The 19,232-nt window shown below is 40.5% G+C and overlaps 1 protein-coding gene across 2 annotated transcripts in view; it reads right to left on the reverse strand.

The window, feature by feature from the left end:
* FAM160B1 (family with sequence similarity 160 member B1) overlaps positions 1-19,232 on the reverse strand; it is a 34,676-nt gene that overhangs the window by 7,816 nt on the left and 7,628 nt on the right. For both annotated transcript variants that reach the window (XM_032879355.1, XM_032879365.1), the window contains 12 exons: positions 15,240-15,409; positions 13,303-13,407; positions 12,724-12,846; positions 7,734-8,027; positions 7,353-7,549; positions 6,143-6,257; positions 5,489-5,565; positions 4,995-5,187; positions 4,654-4,823; positions 4,155-4,298; positions 3,136-3,226; positions 983-1,126 (listed from right to left, as the gene is read on the reverse strand). In XM_032879355.1, the coding sequence (XP_032735246.1) occupies positions 983-1,126; positions 3,136-3,226; positions 4,155-4,298; positions 4,654-4,823; positions 4,995-5,187; positions 5,489-5,565; positions 6,143-6,257; positions 7,353-7,549; positions 7,734-8,027; positions 12,724-12,846; positions 13,303-13,407; positions 15,240-15,409 (1,823 nt within the window). The remainder of the gene's footprint in view (positions 1-982; positions 1,127-3,135; positions 3,227-4,154; positions 4,299-4,653; positions 4,824-4,994; positions 5,188-5,488; positions 5,566-6,142; positions 6,258-7,352; positions 7,550-7,733; positions 8,028-12,723; positions 12,847-13,302; positions 13,408-15,239; positions 15,410-19,232) is intronic.

The raw sequence follows: 19,232 nt of genomic DNA on the forward strand, positions 1-19,232 counted from the left end.
CCAGAAACAGTACTGACTGAAGTCTAACCCCATGAAATACTTCTTAAATTATAATTTCTTTATTTGGCTTTCTGGGTATTGAAGACAGACTGCTTAGGGAGTAAATGTCCTTTAGAACTCCCTATGCTCACATAAATATTTAACTAAAATGCTAAAAAAGAACAAGTACTTTAATATACAATTTTAAATTAATTCCGCATTGGCTAAGTCAATTTCTACGTGGAGGCAAGCATTATGCCAGGTGGTTTTATTTCAAGTGTATCTCCCAGGCTGTAAAGCATTTCAAAGCTCTATCCTCACTTTGTTCATTTGTCAAGAAGAAAGGGAGGGAGGGAGGGAGGGAGAAAGGGAGGGAGGGTTTCTGTAATCCCAAATTCATTTCTCCTGACAGCCAGACATACATAGCAACATACCAGCTGATGGTGTTTTCTATCTACTTGGGAATAAGTAAATTTACCTTTTTCATTTCACCTCCCCCTTATGAGAGTGAATATCATTCATAAATTCTTTGTCTGAAGAAGCAGATTCATCTAATATTGTTCTGTCATTTTAAGGAGACCAGAGCGCTCAGGTTTCCATTTGAAATGACATTTAAGGTCCTCTGACTTGAACTTTACAAGGTTGACTCAATTTGTATCTGTGCTAACTGTCCTAATAAAAGAAAAGGGTTTCTATGTCATGACAAGAAAGTCTTCTAATCACCTTCACCTGCAAAATGTGTGAAGGTTATTATGACAATGTTCTATAATGAGAAGTAAAATATAGGATTCTGTAACAGCCATCAGGTTGAAAAAAATTTCGGATATAACCAATGTGTCAGAAATGCACCACTTGCCAGCAATCAAGCTTTATGAAAAAGTCATCTAGCGGAAAAACTAAGAAAGCAAAACTATTTTATTAAAGAGCTAAACTAAGACTTGAGATGAACTCATGGTGAATGGTAGTAAAATAATGTGAAAATCAGTATTTTAAGGCTTATTACCTGATCAAGAATTCTTCCCATTCTGTCAAATAAAACTTTCAAGAAATGACCTTCAAAGAAAGTAGCTTCTAAATTGCACTTTTCCAATGCCTTTGGAGACCCAGGCCACTCCCATCTTAAGCAGATAGCGCAGTAGTCCCGGAACTAGGGAAAAGCATTTGCATCGTTAAAGAACAAACCAGAACAAATCGAGATCAAACCGAAATGATTTCCTCTAACAGGCATATAAGAATGCACTGGCCAGCTGGGGAGGCACCCGTGGAGGAGGGAGGGACTCAGGGAACAGGCTAACTTGGGCCCCGGTAAGCTTCTAAGCACCAGTACCAACATACGTTGATGAAAAAATAGGCATGTGCTTTCCTTCAGAGGAATTTAACTCTCCTTATTTGTATCACAGTAAGCCCTAGCGGCATTTTCAAATCTATTTGAAAACGTTACATGCACAGAGATGAAGACATGCACGTCGTTGGGAAGGCGGGCTTGGCTCTCCTCCAGCACAGGGCAGAAAGCCGTGCTGCGTGGGGGTGCGCTCTGCAGACGGTTTGCTACCCTCGCCTGAGCAGAGCACCACACTGAGAGTCGGCATGTGGAACCTCTACTGCATTTAACAGGAAATTTTATGTCTGTTGAACCTAATAAAATAATCAGGGCTGGTATTTTGTTGTTTTTTTTTCATCTTTCTAATAATTCATTTTTATAATATTTTACCCAACTGTTGGTCTATTGACAGACTGGAATTAGTAAGAAACTAGTCCTTCACTATACAGTTTACCACTGGGGTAAACAACATGGATTTTGATAAGCACAGGACCTCACATAATAAGAATAAATTTGAAAAGTCTTCCCCAATATTTAATTTACCCAAGTTTAAACAAATTTAGAGCACAGTTTTCTGTGCCCTTTTTAGATTCCCCTTATTCAACAAAGCGACATTACTCTGACCTCTCCAGTTTGGAAATTACGTGAAATTAAAACAAATCACATTCTCACCATGAAGTACTAACTACTTCAACTCTTAAAAGAAAAACATACTTAAAACAATCAAAAAGCCAGCTTCTTCAGTATTTTGTGAGTTTTAAATGCTTTGGCTTTCAGCAGACAGTTTTCTATTCTAAACCCACCCCAATATTCAATAAAGCATTTTCCCATTAACATGCCTGAAATTCTCACCTAGAAAGCAGTAGTTTAAACATTTTTTATCCCTCTTGTTGATCTAATATTTCTGAAACAACCCATAATAACTGCACTTGCGGAAAATGGAAATGAAACTTTACAGAAAGAATAAATGCAGCTTAAAAATCCAGCTGATTCTCTTGAGATTGGTACCACTTGTCTTGCTTTCACTCTCTTGTCCCTGAAGGCACTAGCTACACAATAGCTCCAGTCACTCATGCAGTCATCTGGACTTGCATTCCTGCTACAGGCACATGCAAATTAATTGTACAGAACACTACACTGCAATCTCAAGGATTTAAATGAAAATTAAATGTGCGTTTTTCTGACTTGAGACATTTTTTAAATTGGGAATTCTGTAAAATGCTAGAGAGAGGAAAAGGAGACCTTGAGAAGGCCATGAAGGTTAATACTTCAGAGGACACCTTTCAGAGTCCTATCAGGGAGGTAGCAAGCTGAGGGGGACAGGGAGGAGGGAGTGCAGGGAGTGAGGGAGCACGGTACTTGTCCATACTGTTCAGGTGAGAAAAGACATGGAGAAGGGGACAGGGCAATGCCTGGGGACTGGGATCAAGGGTGGGCGGTGGGCGGAATCATTGAGAAGTTATGTTTTGGATCAGTACGGAAAAGGATGGGGGGGTAGATATAATTTAAAGTATAGAAAGAAAGGAAAGAAAGGGAAGAAGAATGGGGGGGAATGGGGAAGGGGAGAAGGGGAAAGGGAGATACAGGGGAAGGGAAGAGGTGGGGAGGGAGACAAAAGGAAGGGAAAAGGGGGAGGGGAGCAAGCATAAAGAAATTCTGAGACAAGAGACAGTCAGTAAAAGGCAAAGTAAGGTCACCTGCCTAAAGTTAAAGTAACAAGAGAGAGTTCAGGTCTTGCTGAGGGAAACCTTTGGAGAAATGACTGTGGACAATGGGACAAAGTGTGTATGTGAACTCATTAGAGTTCATTTCCAAAAATTAACTACTTCACTTACCTGCCTATGAGCATCTCGGAGGTAGGTGTCATATCCAGTGCCCTCGACATGGTAGGACGATTTTGCTTCATCGGGTACCAGACAGAGAAAACTTAGATAAGAAAAGCCATGGTCAATAACAGAAATACTCCCACAATTCAGTACTTAATCTTGAATCAGTTTTACGGATCGATTACTCTTTCATATCTCAAAGGTTTTATTTAATAATCACTCATTCCACTTGAAGCAGAAGTAAGCCTAAAACGATCTTTTACATTCCAGCACAGTGACAGACTGCCACGATATCCGTCCATGTCAGGAAACTGGCTCTTAAGTAACTGAAAGCAAGATTTTTAGTCACCCTAATTTTGCATCTTGAGCCACATGCAATTTCTCTAAAGTCACCTGCCAGCACCAGGCACATCAGTGACAGCGCTGCGAAGGAAGGAAGAGAACATCAAGGAAGAAAGAAAACATCGCCAGAGAAGGGGCACTTAAAAAAAAAAAAAAAAGGTAAAACCAAAGTATCAAAAGGGAATGGTCCTACGCTTAGCATACATGAGTACATGACTAAGAAGTGCAATTTGTCAAACTGGACATTCTCCATGTTGTTCCAACTGGGAACGACTTAAGATTATTTATGTTAAGAAAAGAGTACTAAGGAGGGCACATATTGCATGGAGCACTGGGTGTTATATGGAAATAATGCATATGGAACACATCAAAAACTAACGATGTACTGTATGGTGACTAACATAACAAAAAAAATTTTTAAATAAGTAAATAAAAAAGCAAGGCCATCTGAAGGTTTATTTAACCACTATACCCGTTTCTATGTTAAGTAGAGCTTTCCTGCTTTGATATGGATTATTGCCCCTAGGCTGTCACTTGCTATATACACATGACAAAAAGCTGATACAATCTTTAAAGAAGGGAGGATTGAATTTACAGTATGTCTCCATAACAATCTAAGAACAGAGCCATTATAGGTTATAAAACCAAGCAAAAGAGATGGAAGTCAAATTTATATGGCAACTCACCTATTTACAATTTTATGGACTTCAGTTTTCCCATCGTTTTTGGGGTGGTCTGGAGTAGCAGGGGGTGAAGAACTAAGCCATTCTTGATTTGACAGAGTGTTATCCGGCGAAATGTCCGTAAATAATGGGTCTTCTTCCAGATCTCTACGTTCAATTTAATGATGTATAAAAAGACATTTTATTACATTTTCTAACCAGAAGATTCTCTGCCACGTTCTTACAAAACATTACATGATTTTGCTAATAAAAGAATTAAAAAATTACATTTTATAGGGAAACAAACATTTGATACGAACATCAAATTCAAGAATATATTGATTTTGTTCCATTTAACGAATACCACTTGTGATTTAAAGGGATGGTGATACCATGGCATCTAAATTTTATTTTCAAAAATCTTGTTAGAGGCATTTTTTCATGAATAAGGGAGAGAAGCAGGAGAGAGAAGACGACAGTTCTATAGGAAATACTAAGCTTGCAGGCCCGGGTGGGAACTTACACGGCTCCTGCTATCAATCCGTTCTCTACCACATCTTTATCTTCTGGACACACAGGCTTATACTCAGTATAATTTCTTTCTTCGAGATTTCTTAGGACCAAGTTGTAAAGAATGTGTTCGTTGGGTTTTTGTAAAAGATGTTCAAACATTCTTAATGTCATTATGCTTATCTGAAACCAAAGTGATAAAGGCTAACTGGAAAACATCTCTGAACAAACGATTCTTCTTGCCATCCTATAAGTCATGCTTTCGATTCGTAAAGCTACACCAAAAAAGAAGCTATACTCAAAACACTATAAAACCGTATTTCAAAGCCCCATTCTAAATCTTACATCACTTACCTCATCAGATATGTGATCACAATGTTCTATTAACCTATGTCTTAAAGGGTGTCTGCTAATATCTGCCAGAGTTTCCGGTTCCCTCTGCTCTCCAAGGATAAAAAACACCATTTCTTGAAGCAAAACATCAGAGGTTACTTGCCGAACAATGCGATGGAGCAAAGCGGTCGCGGTCAGGATACCCATCTCAGAACTGGGCGCAACAGACAGGTCATCAGTGGGGAACAGAATATGAAATAGCAAGTTTTTTGTTCTGTTTTTTTTTTGGATTTTGGTTTTTTAAAAAGATTTTATTTATTTATCTGACAGACGGAGACCACAAGTAGGCAGAGAGAGAGAGGAGGAAGCAGGCTCCCCACTGAGCAGAGAGCCCGATGCAGGGCTCGATCCCAGGACCCCGGGATCATGACCCGAGCCCAAGGCAAAGGCTTTAAACCACTGAGCCACCCAGGTGCCCCCCCAATTTTTTGTTTTTTAAGGAAAAGGCTACTCACGTTTGCATCAACTGAGGTTCCATAACTCCGACAAAAAATCTTTCATGAACAGCTTTGGCCAGAGCAACAGCAGCGGTCTAGAATACAGAAGGAGTATTGTTATCTTTTCCTTTCTTTTTAATGGAAAAGAGGATTAATTTGTAACATTGGTAAGCCAATTCCACTCTCCATTTGAATTAATGTGGAGAAACAAACTTGCCTATTGGCCATCTTGTTGATGGCATATAAACCTAGATTAGATGTGAGCTACTCCATCCTCTACACTTTATCTAAATGTCCAAGAACAAGATGAACAGGACAAAAATATCATCCCAACCCCCTTATGGCATTAACATCTCCTCAAAGAGGAGAAATGGAGGGAGGCCAGCATCACCTTATGGAGCTTCCTATCGTGACACTTAAAGAAATATAAGGGCAGAACTTGAACTGTGATTTATTCCAGAGCTGTAACACACACACACACACACACACACACACACACACACACACACGTATATACACAGGTTTTTTAGTTTTATTTGATTGCATTTATTTTACTGACTGTGCTATCCTAAGACACTTAAGATATTTTTGGAGACATAAACTGAAGAAATTTTACTTAATAGACACATTTTAAAATTATCAATAATTAACAACAACAACAAAAAATCAAACCTTCTGTGCTTCCTTTATGAGTTGATCACAATAATCAAACCAGGAAAGAAATGAAATTAAGGCTCGTTTTCCTGGAAACGCTGAAGCATCTTCCTTGTGACTATAGGAGTCCAAGCTGTAGGATGTAGAAGAAATGCTTAGCCCAGAGTTATCCCAACGCATTAACCCAGTTCAGCGCATAAGGAACAATGAAGGCCCGTGAACAAGCTCGTGCAGTAAAACACATGCATCCAGAGAGAGCCGGATGACCACCAGAAGCAGGTTTTATAAAAGAAAGCCAAAGATAAGAGGAAACCTTTCAAATAAAAGTTGTAAATAACTTTCAGTCATTGAGTGGGAAGAGAGAGACTAACACAGAACATAACTGCAGAGGAAAAACCACACAGACAGCTCCTCACACACCTGCCATAAACTTGACCAAGAGTGGGAAGGAAGTGTGGGAGGTGCTCAGCCGCTGGGACAGAAGGAAAGGTAACGAAGGGTGTGCAAAAAGAAATAAGTGGCCTGCTTCTCTTCCCACCTTAACATGGACAGCAGTAAAGCTAACCAGGGGGTCTGCTCTACTACAGATATTGGCAGAATATCGGGTGGAAAAAGACTAGTAAAAACCCAGGAAGAGTTAAAAATACACAGAAATTTTTAACTCTTTTTATTATTATACTAAAAAATATTTTATTATCATACTAAAACATTAGGCAGCTTATAGATGGTGGGACTTGGGGTACTTTTCCTCATGCTGCTTATATACTTATAATGTTCTGCAATAATCACATTTTCCCGTGAGAATCAGGGGAAGCCCCGAAAGATGGGTAGAGAGAGTAAAAGAATAAGGTAGGAGAGGAGAGTTCATAGACACAGACCACGAAGCATGAGACTACCCGAGAGGCATATTTACAAAAGGATGTTCCTTATTTCAGGAATTTAAAAAAAAAAAAAAAAAGTTGTTGGTTTTAATGTATTTAAGGTCGTAATTATTCACTATTATGGAAAAATAGCTTAACTACATGACAGCTGGATTGTTCCCACAGCAACTCACTTCGGACCGGTAACAAATTTCAAATGCGCCTCAGACAACAATCCCATTTAAGGATCACAAGTCATGTCATATTTTCCAAAACTAAAGATTTATATCACCGCAAAGCAGCGGTGAATTTCCAAGTCTAGGCGTAAGAAGTCACTTCTGTGGGCAAACACAAGCAATGGCTCTTACCCCCAGTTAATTGCTTCCACTGTTTCAATATCTAACGGGTCCACGGACTGAGGTAGGGCCTTGTACAGGGAGGCGAGTCTGTCGGTCAGCAGCTCGCACAAGCACGTGCTCTGCGTCAGGCACTTGGCCGCCGCGGGCTCCGGCAAGCTGACTAACAGCATCAAGCCCTCGCAGGCTTTCACAGCGATCCGGCCATCCTGAGGGAAAACACAGACCCCGTCCATTCTTGAATGACAGGTGTGTCAAGAGGCTTGGAAAAAATTCACCTTAAAAAGATTGAATGTTTTACACTAAAACAAGAGTAGACTTTTTTTTTTTTTTTTTCTATTTCAAATGCACCAACAGTGATCAGGTGAGTGGTGACGGGTAAGGAAGACTTACAGGACTTCTAGTGAGATTCAACAAGGAATTCACTAAGTTGTAATCCTGGTTTGGACGAACAACCGTGGCCTCTGGCAGTGGGGCGACGGCGAGGTTATCCAAGCTGGCGGACAGCTCGTCCGTCGGCTGAGGCGACTCGTCTTCGAACTCTGGGGGCTCCAGGCCCACGGCTCCAGACAGTTCCTCTGGCTGACAGGACTGTCCCGTGTCTGTTGACAAGGAATCCTGACCTTTCAAGGAGTCTTCTGAAATGACATCTGCTGTGCCTTTGGAAGCCAGGGATTTCAACTTATTCTGAAAAAGAACGCATGTTCTGTATGATCTGTGTCAAAAGACTTATAAAACAGAAATTATATTTTTATCGGTTTTTCTATAATTCATGTTCAATGTCTACGTAGTAACAGATAAAAGTGTTATGACTAAAGAAAATACTCAGACGTCAACAAGCTGGGTTTTAGATATTTTAAAAATTGCCCAGGCAGTCATAACACTCTCTGCACTAAGTACAAAACGGTTTACCATGACCATAAGCAAGGAACAATATTAGTGATAACTATATGACTATTGCTCAAAACAACTGATATTAGTGGGGAAAAAAGATTCAGGAGGTTTCAATTGGAATTAACTGTCTTCTCATCGCTGGGCTACTGAAAATACATAGCCTCGCTGCTGATTCTTCTAAGATCAGTTTTCTAAGATGATTTTTCTGTTTTCCCTGTCCCTCTGCTTTATAAAAAGAACTCAGTAGTCTCAGGACCTTTTTATTCATGTTCTTGATGAGAGAAATTTACTTGAAATGTTGGCCCACCTCCCCAATACACACACACACAAACACAAAGAGAATTTTAACCGAAGTTGGGCGCCTGAGGGGCTCAGTTGGATAGGCATCTGCCTTTGGCTCAGGTCATGATCTTGGGATCCTGGGATCAAGCCCTGTGTGGGGCTTCCTTCTCAGTGGGGCGTCTGCTTCTCCCTCTCTCTTCCCCAACCTGTGTGTGCTCTCTCTTGCTCTCTCTCTCCAATAAATAAACTCTTAAAAAAAAAAAAAAAAAGGAATTGTAACTTTAGTCTCTGGGGAAAAGTGTCTTGCTTTCCATTTGAACCTAAGAGCGAAAATCAAATCACACACACAGGTCAGAAGTCATCATGAACTAGCTTCTCCTCAGGGGCCCCTCACCGTGTTTCACCCACCACAGAGATGCATTCAGTACTGAACGTATTCAAAGTTCCATTTCCAAAGTTATATTATAGTTATTATAAATCACTTTTAATACAGTTAAAGGTATAGTTTGGACCAATCTTCTTGAGAAATTGAGCCCACAGCACATGCTAAAACAAAACAACTACTCCAAACAACTTCCCAATTTCCTACAAAATCAGTTGCATATCACAGCCCTTATGAATGTAAACACTTGATTCCATCTAAAATACTAATAATAGCGTTGGAGATGGTATCTCAGATCAGAATGGCAAAGGGAAGAATAATCTTAGAATAGCATTCACTCCTTCAACGAGTGTTTCCCAAAGTGTGACTCAAGACTGTTGGCGTCATGGTCTTCTGTGGGGCTTGAGAAAAATGTAGATTCCAGGATCCCACCCAGACCTGAATGAGAACATCTGGAGGTAGAGCTAAGGAATCCGCATTTTAACTTATTTACCTGCATTGCTGAAGTGTAGCTGACAATGTTATACTGATTTCAGGTGCACAACATCATGATGGGATCTGCATTTTTAAAGCTCCCTAGGTGATGAGGAACTGCTGCCTTCTCTTACGCTTCGGTTCTCTCTGAAACTGCTCCCTTTCTACTTTAGGGGTCTTCCTGATAGCCACAGCACATTTACACACATAACCCCCAACTCTCTTAAACCCAGACTTCTCTCCCAAATCACAGATTTGCAAGACCAAATGCCTGTCGATTATCTCCATCAGGATACCAGGAGGACTCAAAACAGCAGAACCGTAATGACCATCTTCCCCAACATAAGCTCCCTTGGGGCTCTCTTCTTTCTGTTAGCAATAGCCTTGCTGGTTCAGAAATTCAATCACTCATCATCCTTTCTCTTGCTTCCTGCACAAGACCACAGAAGACCTCACAAGACTACCTCTGGTGTTTCTGGAATATATTCACTTCGTTCTGTCCCACTGCCTCCAACTTACAGTCCTTGCCACTTCTCTTCAGGGCGACTCCCTCAGCTTCCAAGCTGGTTTCCTCTGCTTTCCTTCTTCCTCTCAAAGGAATCCAGTGTGCAAGATGCTGCCACCAATTTCACTTAAAGTACAGACACCATCATGTAACAACATCCCTGCTCAAGAATCTTCGGTGGCTCCCCAGTGACTTCAAGTATGTTCAAACTGTTCATCCTTCCATCAAAGGCTTTGACCCTTCCTAGTCCATCTGTCCGGGCCCTTTTCTTATCACAGGCCTTTCTAATTATACTGTTTCATGAACACACCACAACCTTCTATATTTTCATTCTCTTACGTATGTTTACCTGTTCTTATCTGAACATCTGTCAGGAACCAAATCAAAGATAACCTCTTCCATGAAGTCTTTCTCAACAACCTACAGCAAATGCAATCCCTTCATCCTAGGAAGACGTAAGGCACAATGACTTTGTACCCTTCTTATGATACTCACCTTACTCTACCTCAGTTTGCAGCCTGAATATTGGTCTTACCCTCATCACCAGACTGTAAACTCCTTGAGGGCAAAGACTGTTCCTAACCCACCTACCACAGGCACTTAAACTGTAGTAGATGCACATAGGAGTTGCTTTCCATGAAAAGAGAGATTCGATTTTAGGGGATACTTGCCTGGGAACTGCAAAGTACTTTTATTCCTCTCTGTACTACAAGTAATACAGCTGCATTTCTCTGAAGATTCATTCAGTGAGTGTTAATTAAGCAGTTATTATATATTATACTGGATACTAGAGAAGCTGTGGGAACCCAAAGATTAATGAAACAGAGTCCCTGCCCTCGAGGAGCTTACTGACCAGCAGGAGAAAATGAAACACGTTTAAGTAACTCTAATGCCAGGGAGACTGTAACAACCACATTAAAAGCTTATGAATAGTCTTGAGAAAACGGAGCTGCCTACACCTCAGGCCGTGAAAAAGCATGTGCTCTAAAGCCCGGCGTCTGGAGTCATGAGGTCTAAATGGAAACGTTTCTCTCAAGACAGGTGAACAAAGCGCATCGATCTCACCGGGTATCAGCATACGTGTGCCCTTGCATTTGCTCTGCTTCTGATCGATGGCTGTGTCCTTCTGAACGAGTTTCAGGAATTCTGAGAAAAAGTCCTTAAAGCTTAAGCTTGGACAAAAATCCATGCATCGAAAGTAACTAGGGTATCTAAGAAAACTTTAACTAAAGCGAACTTTGAGAGGAAAAATCTCAGACTTAGCCAGATTGAAATACTTGATGTATTTATATCAAAACCTTAAAAAAAAAAAAAATGGAGGCTCCTGGGTGGCTCAGTCAGGAAGAGCCTGCCTTCAGCTCAGGTCATGATCCCAAGGTCCTGGTTTGGTCCCATAACCTGAGCCGAAGGCAGACGCTTCATGACTGAGCCACCCAGGAGCCTCCTTTTTTTTTTTTTTTTTAAGGTTTTAAGGCTGATTACATTTCTCTGACTTTCTATGGAAGAGAAACCTAGAACAGAAGCACATCAGTAATTGCTAGGGACAGGGGTGGAGTGAGAAGGGCTATACGGGACCGGAGGGAGGGTGGTGGACCTGCTGTGTCGCTTGGTGGTAGTGGTGGCTACAGCACCGGGGGTTTGTTAAGCTCAGAGAACAGTAGACCAAAAAAATGAAATTGTGCTGTACCTCACCTCTACCTAATCTAGGGGAAAAAAGACAAAAAGAAACACAAAAGGGGCGCCTGGGTGGCTCAGTGGGTTGTGCCTCTGCCTTCAGCTTGGGTCGTAATCTCGGGGTCCTGGGATCGAGCCCCACATCGGGCTCTCTGCTCAGCGGGGAGCCTGCTTCCCTTTCTCTCTCTCTGCCTGCATCTCTGCCTACTTGTGATCTCTCTGTGTCAAATAAATAAAGAAATCTTTAAAAAAAAAAAAGAAACACACAAAAAATTTTTTAAAAAGCTATCAATTTCTTTCTTTCTTTCTTTCTTTTTAAAAAGATTTTCTTTATTTGAGAGAGAGAGAGAGCATACATGGGCAGAGAAGCAAAGGGAGAGAGAAGCAGAGTCCCGGCTGAGCAGAGAGCCTGACATGGCGCTCGATCCCAGACCCTGCGATCATGATCTGAGCTGAAGGCAGACACTTAACCAACCGAGCCACCCAGGTGCCCCCTAAATTAATTTTTCTACTATATTCCTAAAGGACTTCACTGCAGAAAAAAACAAATGAGTGACAGAAGAAAGTACAAAAAGTATTTTCTAATTTAAAACTGGGAGTAAAACCCAAAATATTGATTGATGGAATATATAAAGTGTGATCCAGTCACTGGCTAAGAAAAAACAGGACGGAATACCACAGCAATCACAATTGCTATGCCAGGCTGGACAGGTAACTCGCGATTTCGTGCATACCGTCTAAATCCACACACCCCATCCCTACCGACCTCGGGCCGGATTACCCACGCTCCACGTTTGAGTAAACTTGGCTGAAAACATCACAGATTATAAACTCCTGTGACTTCACTCTCCCTGACCTTCCCCTTCACGCTGCAGCCTGCTAAGCCTTGACTCTGTTTTCGTTCAGGCCCTGCACTGCCCTGTGTATCCAGCTCACCTACTTTCTCTGAAAACCGTCTTCCTCAGAAGATTTCAGGTTAAAACAAAACAGTGGTCTTCAATGAAAAATAATTCTGGGAAGTGAAACAAGCCATATGACACCCACAAAATTTAATTCCTTCTATTCACAGAATTTACAGAATTCTGTAATTACAGAATTTACTTACAGAATTCAATTCTCCAAATAATTTTAATAAAAGCATGCTTTGAAGGTTGACAAGAAGTGTACCATACCTCCAGAAAAAAATTAACCAAGTAAGGATTTTGTTTCAGCTTTGCACACACGATACAGAGAAACTGGATTTCTTCATTTTCTGTCGGTGTTGCAAGGACCTCCCCACAGAGTCGAATTAATTTCTGTTAAAGAAGTTAAAAAATTTTTTTCCAACTTACTTTTTATAAGTATGTAAATAGCCATCGTTTGCCTTAAGAGTATTTACAATTTTCAAATAATACAAATATCTTTCATTTTTCAGACAGAACACTACTTACCAGCACCTCTAACAGAAGAGATTTACTAGGAGTAAGTTTTTCAAATACATTACCCTAGAAAACTAATAAGCACACAATAAACTCCTCGAGAAGTCATAGCCATAAGCTAAAGGAAAAACTAATGTATAAAATTTTAAGAGAAATATAGAAAGAGCATATAATACAATGCCATGCATACAAAAAGCTCAAGTATTTGCTAATTTATGCGTTATTTGGGGAACAATTTCCTTTCTTATTTTTCCCTTTAGAAAAATCACATTGAATTATTTATACACAAAAAGAACTGGAACCAAATACTGTTTTGCAAGGGAAACAAAATACCTGCACTGGCCTGTGGACGTTAATGTGTGGAAGCAGCGGCTGCTGGATTCTCCCCAGGAGTTTAGTGTAGAACACCAAAACCTGCTGCTTCATTCCTGGAGGACACTGGGCACAGAAGAACAGAAAAGCAAGTAAGGAGAGGACAGACGATACAAACACACTTACTCAAAAGCTTAAAGAACAGGAATGTGAATATATTTTGCCCCCAAAGTCAATGCAACCAGCCAACTAATAAGTTTTTCAATATAAAATTCTCAATCAAATATTAATGACTGGTATTCTAGAAATAAAATCACATCTTGGTGTAGTACAGCCAGTGGAACCGCAGGCCAATATGATGACAGGCAGCACGATAACAACACGCTGCTGCAGAGTTTGGTTTGGGCAACACCAACCTGTTTGCTTCTAAATGCTAGGGTAACCTCAAACTCTTACGGTTAACTATGGCTAAAGCAAAGGCAGACTCTTGTTATTTACACTCATAACAGGCCACTAATAACTTTCCATCCCAGAGATGTAGGAGTAAACAAAGCCTTCGAACATGTGTATGTCAGTAAAGGGAATCCTCTGGTATAAAATACTGTGATTTACTCTAACAATGCTGTTTTGCATTAGATGCAAAATTATTTACATTATGATTATCAACAATGAATATTTAATAAAGAAGTTTTTATAACTTAACTTATGCCAGCTGCTTTAAATCTTTGCTGGTAACTAGGTAAACGTGATGACTGCTTACACTGTGTGTTAAGAGAGCACAAACTAACAAGGTTACATGTTCTATGACTAACCAACGTGCTTATACTGCCTTGCAATTAAAATATAGTCACAAAATGAACATTTCCACAGCATCATCATAGACAAACTATCTGGAAATGGTATAAACGATAATCTTATGCACAATAGTATTTTTTTAGATAGCAAATACTTTACATTATTCAGATAAACCCCTAATATTTACAATCACCGATATCAAAGTTAATTTATCAGTTCTACAATTATTGACATCCACTCAAAAATCAACTAATCTATATTCAACTTAGTGTTGTAACATCACTCTCTCCACACAGCAGAGGAGTGGACATCCTGCCTCAAAAATAAAACTGCAAGAATTTAACATAAAATGAACTGGGAGTATTACAGACTTAGTTAAAAGGAAACCTTCTGTAATACCATTATTCATAACTCTATTTGGTGTTTAAACATGTTGATTCTTTTTCCAGCTTGATTTTCACATATATTGGAGAAATTCACAGGACAAAAGCACAGATTTTGATTTTTGGGGGAGACCTTCGTGATCACCTGTTCGATTTTTAAAGAGAAAGAAGGTTAACCAAAGGGACTTTGAAGGCCGGAGTGTCTTAGTGACAAAGCCAGGCCTCCCAACTGCAAGCCCAAGTCCTTCCCTTTTCCTCGTACCCCCAGCAGGCTTCGAAACTTGCCTTTGTATGTAGCCTTACGGTTTCCTGGTACAGAATATTATTTATATCATAAATACCAGCTTGTGGAGATTCATGAGGCCTAAAACTTAACGTGACTGCCCTCATCGGCAGAGGCAGCCGTCAGAGCATCCGTTACACTCTCTTTCAGGATTATGAAAATTAAGTCCTATTTTCCTAACCCCATTTACACTGGGCTGCTTCTCGTGTCCTCCGACTCTGCGTACACATATTCGAGCGTATTTTCATAAACGTTTACACTGTAATTCTCAGCAGCCCGAGTACCAGTTGTCGCTACAGCATGAGGGGGCTTTGCTAGCTCTCTGGATAGTCCCATTCGTGCAGGCTGGACATTTTCTGTCCTTCACAAGCCTGACTTGAGTCCCACCATGCTTGACACATACGTCCATAATTAAATTTAGTACTTGGCACCTTCTTTACCTGTAAGACATTAAGGCACGTATTACCTACCCAAGCACATGTGGGTGAGGAACTTACGTCAGCTTTTCCTAAGGTATATAATGTTTCCAAGATCTTGTGATGGAGCAAATATTCCATACACGGCCCCGTCACTCCGAACTCTCGCTCTCGTTCTTCTTGTAGCAAAATACCTAACATCTGGTCCAGATGAGAGGGAATATTTGTATCTGTCACTGGGGCTTTATCATCTAAATAATAATAAAAAAAAGATCACCAAACATTCAAACAATTTAAAACTGCCTATTTGTACCTAAAATGCCCTCGGTATTTCTCTATTAGAATTCAAACTGAGAAAAATCTGAAGTACACACTTATGTGAAATTTATATTCATGGTATATAATTATCCTTGCCAGTATTCAGGTGATTCTTTTTGCCATCTTCTTACTCAAAAATGGAATCAATATTCTGAAATATGTCCACGCATGATAATTCAAAATGAGAGCCAATAATACAGAAATGGGAATATGATGAAGAAAAATACACATAACATCAAAATTTTGTATACACTTAACAATTAAAAACAATTTTTTTCAAATAGCTAGTTCAGAAGATCTGAAGTTCTATATTTGAATTTTAAATCTCTTTATATAGAAACAGATTGGCCTTAAACATTAAGCTGAATCAGGTAGGGTACGTAGAAAGGGCAGGTTCTGTTTTTGATTGCTACCGAATTACACTGTAACACGGGGAAGTCAGACACTAGTGGCTCCTAACTCATCTCCAACTGTGAAAACATAGAGGAGCCCAAAGAAAAATTTCTGGCATAGCTCATGAACACACAGCTATCCCCAAAGCCAAAACAACTTCTTAGGAGAATTCTTACTAAGTACTATGGATTTTTTAAGATAAAAATTCATCAATACTTCTTTGAGTTCACAGTTGGAGTTAAAGATCACATGATTGTATCAACCTATCCTTATTGGTTAGGGCTAAATTGCTCTTAATAAAATGTGAAGTTTTACAGAATGTTTAAATACAAAATATACTTGGCAGTGCCGAGTTCTTATCTATGTCTCTGTTGTCATTTCCTGAGTATGTCCACAGTACGTGCCACACAATTCTAGTAAGCTATGTATTTGATGTGTTGCTTTGCCTGTACATGTGCACATGTATATACGTACACATAGGGTCAACCATAACACTAACCCTACAAAGAAAACAATGGAAACACAAGAGTCAACCTTGTTTCCAAGGATGACACATGTACCAAATTTGATACACGATGTGGCAGGTACTAAAAGCACAGGGCCCTGTAGCTAGATAACTTGCATTCAACTCTTGGTTCTGTCACTTGTCGCTGGATGACCGGGCCAAACTATTTTAGCCTCAGACACCACCCACCTGTAAAATGGAGCTAAGCAACACCAGTAAGTGTTGTGTGATTTCAATGAAACCATGTGTGTAAAGCTCAGTGTCTTCACACATAGTAAGAATTCAAGAAATGTTAACTTTCGATGTTTCATTTTGTATTCTAAAACAAGTAGCTGGCCACTAACAGAAGATAATTTGTACATTTATTTGAAATTTGTTTTTTTTTGGTTTTTTTTCCCCCTTTCATTGCAGACTTTACATAAACATTCCAGGAAAGAATGAATGTTCAAGCATGGTCTGATTACAGTTATCAGTGGAGAAAAATGACCAGAAAGGCTTTGTAAATTGAGAGACAAATGAATTGTAAATGTGATTTGACAGGATTAAAACCCTAGCTCCCTAGAAGGCAAGCCATAGTTTCTGCTGTCTACCCCCTTCACTCCTAAGCTGCATGTAGGTCTCTGTGCCCCGCATATGCCAGTCCTTCTACCTGAAATGCCTTTGTCCTCCTTCTGGGTTTTGCACTTCCTACTCATCCTGGAAAACCCACATTATGGGTTCTATCTTCTTCTCTTTCTCCCTTCGTCGTTCTCTATGCCTGACACACACACATACATTCACCCCATACTTTATTATAATGCACTTACTTGTTTCTACTAACCTGCAAAAAAATCATTTAAGGAAGAACTTAGAAGTCCTTCCTTTAAAGCATTTCCTTAAAGCTATGGACGAGTGAAAAATTCACAAGGGCTAAGGAGCAGTCATTCAAAAAGGCAGCTCCTCTCAAAACACTTTCCCACAGATCTGCTGTCTAAATATCCAAGCTAATATTTTACATGGAAAGATATACACATATCTTGTGTCTAATTTTTAATCATACAACTATAAAAGAATTTTTCTTTTATGGAATTATCACCTGCAAACCCACCGGCTTCCTCAACCAGACCGACTGCCTGAATACTCTGTTTTGGGAGATGCCAGACTTTGGCCTTTGGGGCAAATCCAGCCTTGCCACCTGTTTATCCTGTGTTGGACCTTGAGAGCTTGTTTGGAGGCTCTAGCCAGGAGCGCAGCTACTTGTATACCCTTGACTGCAGAACGGTCTTCTCCTCTATCAGGGAAGGTCGTCCTCTTCACCAAGCACATGGCTTCGGGAGGGATGCACACGCGGCGGTGAGGGAGGAAGGGGACCCCTGCCTAGCCAGCCGGATCAGCCAAATCAACCCTGGCGATCAATGGGGTGACAAATGTCGCCGCCAGACCACCCTCACATCCATACGCTGTATTGGAACAAAGGACCACAGTTCTTCACATACTGTTGATAGCTGCCTTGGCACAACAGAACTGAGCAGTTGCAACAGAGGCCAAAGGACCCACAGAGCCTAAAATATTTACTATCTGGCCCTTTACAGAAAGTTTGTCAACCTTTGATCCAATTTATTTCACATTTCCCTTACTCTCCATCCTTCTTACTCACTGAGAAAGACTTCAAGACTCTGTAGACCACATCCACCCTCCTTCTTCATCTGTGCTCTGCTTTCCACACCTTATTTTGACGGATGGACTGTCCACCTGCCTATTAAGGTTAAGGCCTCACTTGACCTCACTTAAGGCACCTCGCCCCACACCCCCCACCCCCGCCTGTTTAAGGACATTGCTCAGAAATGGTCGCAGCTAACTCTGGTCCACCTTTTCCTCTCTACTGGATTATTCCATCAAAGTTCAAACTGAGGGGCGCCTGGGTGGCTCAGTGGGTTAGAGCCTCTGCCTTCGGCTCGGGTCGTGGTCCCAGGGTCCTGGGATCGAGCCCTGCATCGGGCTCTCTGCTCAGCGGGGAGCCTGCTTCCTCCTCTCTCTCTGCCTGCTTCTCTGCCTACTTGTGATCTCTCTCTCTGTCAAGTAAATAAATAAAATGTTAAAAAAAAAAAAAAGTTCAAACTGAAATATCTTCCATCTTAAAAAAAAAGAAAAAGAAAGTAAAACCCTCTCTTGAGGAGCACCTGACTCACTCAGGAATAAGACCATATGACTCTTGATCTAGGGGTTGTGAGTTCAAGCCCCATGTTGGGTGTAGAGATTAAATAAATAAATACATGCACACATACATACATATATACATACATAAAATAAAACCCTCTCTTGAAACCACATCTCTCCCTGGCATTTAATGCTCCACTTCTCAGCTCCCCTTTCCACTAACATAAGAGAGCAGCCCATATGCACTGTCCATACATGTTCTCTGCCCATTTTCTCTTAAACGTACTACGATCAGGTCTCTTCTCTCTTCTTGCCATTAAAATGGTTCTCACCAAGTCCACTACTGAGCTCCTTGTGGCTAAGTCCAAAGATCCTTTCTCAGTATTAACCTGACATCAGCATCATTTGACACAATGAACCCCTCTCTCTCTTCTTCCTCTAGCTTCTGGGACACCATTCTCTCTTGGCTGTCTTTTACCCTACTAGCAAAGGTGGTTTCCTTTGCTATTGTTTTCATCATCCCAATTTCTGAACATTGGGCCCAAGGGCTCCATTTCTGAACAACTCTCTTCCATCCATCCTTACTCCCTAGAACATTTCATCCAGTCTCATGACTTTAAATCTTACTTACATATGATGACTTCAATTTCACATCTCTGGTTTAGAACTCCACCTTAAATTCCAGATTCCTATTTCCAGCTGTCTCCTCGCGACATCCAATT

Source organism: Lontra canadensis, unplaced genomic scaffold (genome assembly GCF_010015895.1).
Source record: "Lontra canadensis isolate GAN:19392208 unplaced genomic scaffold, GSC_riverotter_1.0 scaffold3, whole genome shotgun sequence".
In the NCBI taxonomy this organism is placed as follows: Eukaryota; Metazoa; Chordata; class Mammalia; order Carnivora; family Mustelidae; genus Lontra; species Lontra canadensis.